The sequence below is a fragment of the Dasypus novemcinctus genome, chromosome 1 (assembly GCF_030445035.2).
Source record: "Dasypus novemcinctus isolate mDasNov1 chromosome 1, mDasNov1.1.hap2, whole genome shotgun sequence".
NCBI lineage: Eukaryota > Metazoa > Chordata > Mammalia > Cingulata > Dasypodidae > Dasypus > Dasypus novemcinctus.
The window spans coordinates 115179146-115189273 of NC_080673.1; the positions used below are offsets into that span (position 1 = coordinate 115179146).

Sequence of the window (10128 nt, forward strand, 5' to 3'; positions counted from 1 at the left end):
TTGCATTGCACTATCACGTTTAACAGTGGAGGGGTGGCAGGAATTCACAAGGTAGGTACAAATATCAATCTTATTCGACATATATAAGGAAACTGAACAAATAAGCAGTTGTCATTTGCCAAAGGTCATTCAACTGGTAATCTGTGGAGCTGGAACCAAGTGTCAGGTCCCGGAACCAAACTCTTACCTACTAAATTATGAGAGATCAAAATCTGCAGATCCTTTGGAGAGTCAAGAGACAAACTAGGTCAAAAATCCCATTGAATGGAAAACCCGTTTAACCATCTATGCCTAATGGCATAATGAGATTCCTTGCCAGTCAAAAAAGTATATTAGCTGAATTACGCAACTGAATTCATAATGACTGAGTCCCATGGGGTAAAAAATGAAAAAAAACGAACATCTTGAAGACTAAGGGGCCTAAGCCATTATTTTCAGGGGTTTTTTTTTTCTTTAATGAAATATAAAAAAGCCAAAACAAGATTCCAGAACAGTGATACAGTAAAGATCCACGATAAACAGATTTTAACGCACCCAGTGTGTCGGAGTGTTGGAAACCTTATTGGAGATAAACATACGTTCAAGCCTCACGCTGTGTAACTCCGAGGACTGGCCACTGGCTTACTGGTCCCTGAGGCAGGCCCTGGGGAAAACACAAGACACCCCGATTTAAGGGTAGGCTGTGTTTACAGTTTTGTACCGGAGGCCCCAGCCCCCGGTCGGCCTCGTAACCAGGAAACGGTGCACGCGATAAAGCAGTCGGGTCAGGAGCGCGGCGGGAACCAAAGCGCCAGGCTCCGCCTGCTCGGGGGCTGCGTTTACCAGAGCACCATCCGGGCGGGGTCTGGCCTGCTCGGCTAGACCCGAAAGAGCGCAGGTAGCGCGTTCTGGGCTGGCCGAGGGCACGGCGCCGCCGATTGCCGGAACATGCTGAGCGGAGCGTGCGGCAGGCTCGCCTCAGCGCTGCGGGCCACTCTCACGCCACCGTCCGCGGTTTTCCGTAGGTGGCTGCACGCGTCCGGGCCGCGGCCATCGGCGGATCGCAACAGGCGGGCGGAGGAGCCGCCCCGCGACTTCGACCCGGCGCTACTGGAGTTCCTGGTGTGCCCGCTGTCCAAGAAGCCTCTCAGGTGAGACGTGCGGGCTTCGGGTCTTTTTCGCGGCCCACAGCCACTGGGGGACACGTTCAGGTCAGTCCGGGTGTCCTCCGCTGCCGTTTTCTGGCCCCGGGCCCTGTCCGGCTCCCACGCACCTCCCCCTGCGGCTGGAATCGCCGGCGGCAGGAGAGCTGAGGCGAGCAGAGTCCCAGTGGAGGAATCAAACCCTGAGACTCCCAAATCAAAACGCCGGCGGTTTTTGTTGTTGTCTTTTGAAGTCGCATATGTAGAACCTAACATCTCCCCTTTTAAAACAGCGTACAGATATGTAGTTTAGTGCTGTTAGTTAACAATGTTGACATCCTTCCTACTTTTTTCATTCCATCTCTTACCAAAGCATTTTCCTTGTTCTAAGTAGGAACTCTGTACTTAAGCATTTATTTCCCATTCCCTATTCCTTCCCTCCCTCCCCAGGTAACTTATAGTCTAAATTCTGACTCGACGAGTTTGCTTGGTATTATTTCATATTAGTGAGATTATATAATATTTGTCCTTACGTGCCTGGTTTATTTCACTCAAGCTTGGAGCCCTCCAGCATTTGTGAAACGGAACCGAGATTCAGCACAAGTCTGAGGCATTCAGATTTTTAAGCCAAGATGAAAAATATAATAACTTCCAGATTTTTGAGAAAACACTGCATAACTAATTCCTGACAATCTTTAAGTTGTGTTTACTGCCCATTGGCTCTTAGCTTGGACAGTTTTTTGTAAAAGCTTTCTTAACCTTCAAACTGGAGTGTTTCAGAAAACAGCTCTACAATTCCAGGCTTCTAAAACTGAACATGACAACAGTAGTGTTACATATTTCATAAACTAAACAACAAAATGTTAACGGGGTTATCTTTGGGTGATAGCTGTTTTTTCTAAATTTTTCCTGTAACACACATATTAGTCATTCCATTTTCTTAAACCTTGAAATTACCATTTCATCTTTTAGCTAATTGTGTAACTTGTTCATTGCAGGCTTCTTGTTACCAAAGTTTCCTAATTTCTCCCCACTCACTTTTCTCAAACTTTGGTTTTGCAGTTTGTCTTTTCATTGGTTTTCTTGTAGTAGATCAGTTCGATTGCTCTATTTAGCATTCATCCTAAAACCAGGAGGTTGAATTTCCCCCTGCTTTCTGTTCAGTAATATACTGACTGGGATGGTTTAGGGGCTGACCAGAGCAGTGAAGGAATATTTAGATGAAAAGAGGAGATCTTTTATGAGTGGTATGAAAAAAAAGAAGTAAGTCATAATTTGGGAATAAAGTATAAATAAAAAAGAAACTGACTAAAATGGAAACTATTATAGATTGATTTTCTAAGAGAAATGGTTGAATTGGCTGTTACTGCTTTTAGAACTTAAGAATACTGTTTAGGAATTCTCTGTTTCAGGATTTGGATAAATTATTTATTGAACATCAAGCACTTCCAACCCTTTTGATTTCTAAAATTCACTTTGTTTTTTTCCCCTAGATATGAAGTATCAACACATGAATTGATTAATGAAGAGTTGGGGATAGCATATCCAATCATTGATGGCATTCCTAATATGATACCTCAGGCAGCTAGGATGACACATCAAAACAAGAAGCAAGAAGAAATGGAGCAACATTAGATCATAATTTAAAGAAAACACACACTACAATTAAATTCCGTTAATTCTATATACCTTTTAAAAGGCAGGGTGGCGGGTAATAAGTGGGGAAGAAGAATGTTTCTGTCTCTTCCTACATTGACTGTCCTTATTCCGCTGGTCTCTTTAGCAGGACTCTTCTATTCAGCCTCTGTTGAAGAAAACTTCCCACAGGACTGCACTAGCACAACCAGCCTGTGCTTTTACAGTCTGCTCTTGCCAATTACCATACCAGTTTATGTGTTCTTTCACCTTTGGACTTGGATGGGAATTAAACTCTTCAGACATAATTAATGCAACCAGAGCCAAGATGGTATATATATAATAATAGTATGTTTTGGGTCTCTGAAAGCTCAACTACATGGAAATACTGGACACCATTTTGTTTGCAGGAAAGAGGCTTTGCCTTACATCTATCAGAGGTTTAGGACTAGGAGATGCTTAAGCTGCAGAAGCTTCTGTTGTACTTTTGTTTTGCCCTTTTTTTTTTTTGGAGGTTCTAATTTATAACAACAGCTGTCTCAGAAGACACATTTTAACAAAGTGTCTTCTTGGTGATTAACTGTCCCAGCATTTCTTGTCTCGACTAAAAGCCATTTGAAATTTTGTTTGTTTAGATTCAAACATTTTGGTATAGTCACATGTTGGGGATGAGTAAAATAATTCCAAAGGAGCAGTGCTAGAGTAGTTTTAGAGAAATGCATTTGAACTAGTGTTACATAAATCTAAGCGTAAAATGGCAATTTCATACAGTTGCAAAAGTTTTGAGTTTGGAAAATTAATTTATTCGACATCAAATGCATACATTGATAATAAAGTAAGATGTTAATGCCCATTTAAAAATTTGCAGTAGTTTTGTTTTTTGTCACAAGAGTTGGTACGAAAGGAAGGAAAATGTGGAAATATTCTAAACAAGAAATGTAGGTTATGTTTAGAGAGAAACTAAATACCTGAAATAGAATCTTTCCCAAGAAAGTAGACCTACACAGGGTGGGTGGACTTACAAATAGTTGATTGTGCCCTGTTGAGTTTGAGCCGCTGATTTCAGTTTATTTTCCTGCCCTAATCAGGAGACTTACTTAGCACTATAAAGGGCATGAGCATTTGACACTTGGAAATAATTATCATTTTCTAAACAATTTTTAAAAAGACTGAGCATGGTACAATAACTACTTTGGGAGTTTAGCATAAATGTTTCCGTAGTTACTCTAAAGAAATCTTAAGAATTGAACATGCATTTTATTATTTTTTAGAATCTTAAAGTAGTTTAGTTCAAGTCTTTGGACAGTGATGATTATTCAAGAAAAAAAACGAAGTTAGATGTGTTTTCTGGTTTATTAAATTTTTAATTAAAAATCACATTTTTAATTATTCTATAATGATATAATGAAGATATAGAGGTTCCCAATCATCTTCTGAAGAGGAGTTGGTTTTTTAAAAATTTACCCTCAATTTCATGATTAAAGAACTTGTAAACAGTGGTCAGTGTAAATGAAATTTCACTGATAAGCAAGCACTGTATCCATCAGTGCTTGCTTCATCCTCTAATAGCATTTACTTAGCAAATATTTGCTCATGTAACCTCCATTAATTTTATAACCTAAGAGGCAGATATTGGCACCATTTTATAGATGAGACTGAAGCACAGAGACTGAGTGACTTACCCAAGGTCATACAGCTAATAATCTGATTGAAATTCAAACTCATGGCAATTGGCATTCTCTTTTTAACTACTATACACTGTGACTCCTTTGAGCAAACTTGTCCTTTTCTCTTTACAAGAAAAAGAATTAAGAATCAAGATGCTTGGATTCTAATTTTTACTTAAGACTGGATAAACCTCTTGGTATAGAGGTGAAGTGGACATCGCCATCCCAGGTTCAACAGCATGGAGGAATAAAATATGGATTAGAGTGGACTTACTGGTATTCTATAGAACTATCATGACTAGTAATGGAAGAAATTGTAGCATTGATGTGGAGAAAGTGGCTGCGGTAGTTGCTGAGGGCAGGGAGAGGGAAGAAGAGATGTGATATGGGGGCATTTTCGGGACTTAGAGTTTTCCTAAATGATATTGCAGGGACAGATGCTGGACATTACAGATCCTGCCATAACCCACTGAATGTACTGGGGGGGAGAGTAAACTAAATGTAAACTATTATCCATGCAATGCAGCAGTGCTCCAAAATGTATTCACCAAATGCAAAGAATGTGCCACAATGATGAAAGAGGTTGTTGATGTGGGAGGAGTGGGGTGGGGTGGGGTGTGGTGTATATGGGAACCTCATATTTTTTAATGTAACATTTTTTGTGATCTGTGTATCTTTAAAAAAATACAAATAATAAAAAGACTGGATAAGGTGCCCTTCTATACTATGTTCCAAAGCACCATGTGCTTTATCCTAAAACTTAATGTTGTGCTATAGTTGCTTGCTTTTTTGTCTCCTCTACACAATAAGCTCTTGTTCAACATATTTAATCTTATATTTAGCACAGGTGATCAATAAGCACCTCCTAATGAATGGATGGTTTTGGCAAGCCCTGTAACTGGAGAAGTCACGTAACCTATCAGAGCCTCATTTTTACAACAAGAAATTCTTCATACATTTTCATAAAGTTTTGACAAAATTTACATGTGTAAGTGCAGAATGGCAGTGTGAAGAACATGGACCAGTTCCCCAGCAAAACAGGAAAGCATAACTTTTGCTGGGGAACTGATCCCCACCCCACTCAGTGAAGGCTCTACCTAAGGCATGGCAAGGTGAGAATATGGGGCCCAACTGCCTTTGCTCCTCTTGATCATGGGGCAAAGTACATTGGGAAAGACAAGCTGAGAAGACCATAGTCTACTGCCCCTAATAGTGTCATGCTTCTAAAGCAGGGGTGTCAGAAGTGTGCCACTGTTTTTGTCCCCAGGTCCAGAGTCCTAGCTCAGCTTTTGCATGGGTAGATGAAGACCATAAAACAGACCCAGAGATCTCCCTAAAGGAACTGACTTCCTTTGAAACAGTGGAGGAGTACAAGCCTAAGGGCACTCAAAAACAGTGGAAGTTTTCAAAAACAACTAAGGAGGAGTAGCTTCACTAGGTAAGAACTGAACAACCAAGCCAGCTACTTTATCACAGTAGGCCAGCTAGTTTACCAGAAAGGGAAAAGATACCTAAGCACCCTCTTGAGAGCAGAACAAATCTCAAAAATCTAAAGGAGCAGAATGTAATTGATTAAACTGTGGAGGAATTTATGCCCCAGGGCATTGCCAAGAACAATAGAGCAGTCAGCAGTTAGTGTAGTCTAACAGCTGGATGTGATCAGGAAGAGTCAGAACCAGCTAAAATCACTGTCCTCCCAGGGTTACTGTGTGCATGCCCAAACTAACATCTGAGAGCAATACTGAGAACAACATCAGAGGTTTCACATTGGAGGGGAATCAATTTCACTAAAATAGTCCAGCCAATCACTAAATAAAGAACAACCAATGATATCAAGTCCAGAAGAGGGGGAGGGAACAATATCCAGAATTGCTACAATATATTCTCTAAAATGTCTCATTTTCCATGAAAAATTATAAGGTATGTAAAGAAACAGAAAAGTGTAACCCACACACACGGGAAAAGGCAGGCAACAGGAACTGCCTGTGAGGGCCAGAGTTGAACATAATAGATAAAGACTTCAAAGTAGCCATTATAAATGTGTCCAGAGGACTTAAAAGACATGCTTAAAGAAGAAAGATATGATGATGTGTGAATAAATAGAGTATCAATAAAGAGGTAAAAATTACAGAAGAAAACCAATGGGAAACCCTGAAGTTGAAAAATAAAATAACTGAAAAGAAAAGTTCACTAGAGGGGCTCAAAAGTAGATTTGAACTAGCAGAAGAATTAGCAGACTTGAAGATAGATTGAGGTTGAGGTTATACAATCCAAAGAACAGAGAGAAAAAGACTAAAGAAAAATGAACAGGGTCATAGAGAAATTGGGACATGATTAAGCATACCATACATATGCATAATAGGAGTACCAGAGAGGGAGGAGAGGAACAGAAAAAATATTTGAATAAATTGAGGACTCACCCATGACAACTAACAAGGAGGTGAGGATGGAAAACCACCACACCAAGGAACCAAGAGAGTCTACAACTGCAAGCAAGGGAGTCCCATCCATCAGCCATGTGGGATTAAAGCCCCTCTCAATTAGAGGTGGAATGAGCATCATCATCCCAGAATCCTCAGGATTGGGGGATAAAATACGGACTAGGGTGGACTTACTGGTATTCTACTATAGATTTATTGTCATTCTAGCAATGAAAGAACTTATATAATTGATGTGGAGATAGTGGTCACTGGAGGTGCTGAAGTCAGGGAGAGGGTAAAAGAGGTAATATGGAGGGCATTTTCGGGACTTGGAATCGTCCTGAATGACATTTCAATGACAGATATAGGCCATTATATATCTTGCCATAACATACAGAATTGAGTGGGAGAGTATAAACTACAGTGTAAACTATAATCCATGCTTAGTGGCAATGCTCCAAAATGTGTTCATCAATTGCAATGAATGTACCACACTAATGAAAAAAATTATTAATATGGGGGAAAGTGGGAAGTGTGGGGAGTGGGGAATATAGGAATCCCTTATATTTTTTTATGTAGCATTTTATGTAATCTAAGTATCTTTTAAAAATAAGAAAATTTTAAAAAGAATTTCAACACTTCCAAAATTGATGAAGACATTATTCTATACTTCTAAGTAGCTCAGCAAACTCTTTTGTAGGGTAAACACAAAAGAGACCCAAACTTATATTAAAAATGCTGAAAGACAAAGAGGCATTTGAAGGCAGAAAGAGAAAAAAACTCATCATGTACAAGGGAACCCCCCCAATAAGATTAACAGCTGACTTTTCATTAGAATGAATGAAGGACAGAGGTACTGGGGTAGCATATTCAAAGGGCTGGGGGAAAAAATCAACCAGGAATCTTGTATCCAGCAAAACTATTTTTCTATAATGAAGGCAAAATAAAGACATTTCCAAATGAACAAAAACAGTGTATTTGTTGCTAGAAGATGACCTACTTTACAAGAAATGCTAAGGAAAATTCTGAAAGCAAATGATCCCAGACAGCAATTCAAATTCACACATTAAAAAAAACAAAGAGCATCAGTAAAGGTAATTATGTAATTATAAAGGAGTATAAATACATGTTTCTTCTCTTTTCTTCTCTTAAGTGAAGCAATATATAATTAAGTTATTGGGCCTATAACACATATAACTTATTGCTCACTAACAGCACAAAGGGTGTGGATGGGAGCAAAGCTATACTGGAGTAAGGAAATGACATCAGAAGATAACTTAAATCCAGAGAATTAAGAGGAACAAATGGCAAATAAGGTTAAAATAACAAAAACTATACTTGTTCTCTTTTATTCTCTCAGCTTCTTTAAAAAACAAAAATTAATTATATTAATAATAGCACAAAAAAAAATGGAAGGAATTGAGCTATATAGAAGGAATGTTTCTATGTAGCACTGGTATTAGGTTGGTGATATAATGGCTGCAAAGAGACGATTTTCCAGCAGCCATCTTGGGGGCCATTGATGTCTGTGTGGACTTCTTGCCAGGTTTTAGGTCCGTTCACTGATTTTCTATTTTACTAGCCTGTTTTATTCTCCCTTAGGGAGTTTACACCTTTATTCTTAAAGGGGAGCTGAAGGGTGATGATCTTCTATAGCTACTTCCTGCTGGTTAGGGGCAGTAGTTCCTACCTGACAAGATGTTAAACCCTCCCTGGTATTCTAGGATGGATCTGGCATCTTGCGCAAAGCTGGATGAAGTTCCCATATGGCTAACAAGATGTTGATTCTGGAAGAAATAAAGTTAATTAGAATTTTGATAATATATGGTTCCACTAAGAGGACGTTGGATAAAATGTCAGGTGCCTGCAAAGGCTACATTTTCCCAGAGTTGGTGGGAAACAATATTTTTCCTTGAGTTATTTTATGCTCTTGGTTAACTTTAGAGAGAAATTGCAATAGACGATGGGGTTAAGTATAAATTGCCAATTTCAATTTTTATGGTAGGAGAGAATGGGAAGACGCACTGCCCTTTTAGTTAAGTTAAAGAAGATGAAAACAGACAAGGTCTGGTTTGCCCTCCACCTAGCTATAGGCATTTCAGCTAGAGTTAGTGGTAACAGTTGTTTTTGACACAGACACTACTTAGCTTTATTTCTTGAAGACGTATTTCAGGCCATCTAATAACTGGCATTCATACATCCTGTCAGGTGCTTCTCATAAACTGGTATTTTCTTGGGCAGCTGGCTTTATTCAGGATCAGTGCACCAAGCTGGATATTCCTTTAACTTTAATAGTGGTGGGAGTGATTAGAACTACAGAGTAAAGTTTTTTTTTTCTTTTTACATTTTTGGCTTTAATTGAGGAATTCCTAGTAATTTTTTTTGACTGTTTTTACCAGGTTTTGTTTTTTTGAAAATCCGTTTGGCTTGTCTGGTTAGGGTATCCTTCCCCAGATGAGTGCCTTGGTGAAGTTCATGAAGGACTTTCCACTGCACTGCTCCAGGCAAGTAGACTTGAGTATCTTTAACAAGCCACCCATTAGTTTCCAGGGTGAATTCCATGCTAGCTTTAAACTTTGGGTAAGGGCAATTAGCTTTGCTTTCTGGGCTGAAGTTCCAGAGCTTTGGCCTTGATGGTTTCAAACTGAGAAATCATTACATAACCTGCCTTTTTAATTCTTTTCTTAATAAAGCTGCTTTCATTTATGAACCATTTAATGTTTGGGTTCACAAGAGGTTCATCCTTTAAATCTGGCTTGCTTGAGTAGTTTTGGTTAAGAGTCGCAAGGCAGGAGTGCAGAAGGGGTTCTTCAGGATATGACTTTGGGCTACTGGTAGTAGTGTGGCTGGGTTGAGAGCTTGACACACCCTTATTTGCACCTCGGGAGTTTTTTAGTAATTGAGTCTGGTATTGGTTAACTGTCTACTGTGAGCCAGTGGTGGCCCCTGGCCTCAAGCACATTCTTCACCTGGTGGGCAGTAAAGACCTCTGAGAGGTTGCCCCCAAGGTAATTTGGTGACTTTTTCAATTAAAAGGGCTGTTGGCTCCTCTGCTGTCTGGCAAGGTGGCCATTCCTTTATCTTACAGACATGTTCACTAACTACTCAGAAAATGAAGTTGATTAGGACTTTTAACATGTTCAAATGTCCTTCTGCATATGATTTACTAAAAGTATGACCATAATCATCAGACATATATCTAGAATAGGATATAGGTACAGTATTCAATACTAATTAATGTACTACCAATGCGTAAGTTTCTCCTTGAGCTGCAATTAATAGCTT

At 39.4% G+C, this 10128-nt stretch overlaps 1 protein-coding gene across 1 annotated transcript; it reads left to right on the forward strand.

Annotated features, from left to right (window-relative positions):
* The first annotated feature begins 752 nt into the window (after positions 1 to 752).
* PYURF (PIGY upstream open reading frame) lies at positions 753 to 5135 on the forward strand. Its single transcript, XM_004480553.5, has 2 exons — positions 753 to 1130; positions 2615 to 5135. The coding sequence occupies exons 1-2, from the start codon at positions 928 to 930 to the stop codon at positions 2754 to 2756; spliced, it is 345 nt and encodes a 114-aa protein (XP_004480610.2). The 5' UTR covers positions 753 to 927; the 3' UTR covers positions 2757 to 5135.
* Positions 5136 to 10128: the final 4993 nt, after the last annotated feature.

What these genes read in the sequence shown, in the direction of transcription:
- PYURF (XM_004480553.5), top strand. Translation starts at nt 928, where the DNA reads ATGCTGAGCGGAGCGTGCGGCAGGCTCGCCTCAGCGCTGCGGGCCACT. An exon ending in CTGTCCAAGAAGCCTCTCAG is followed by an intron (nt 1,131 to 2,614) that starts GTGAGACGTGCG and finishes TTTTTCCCCTAG; the next exon opens with ATATGAAGTATCAACACATG.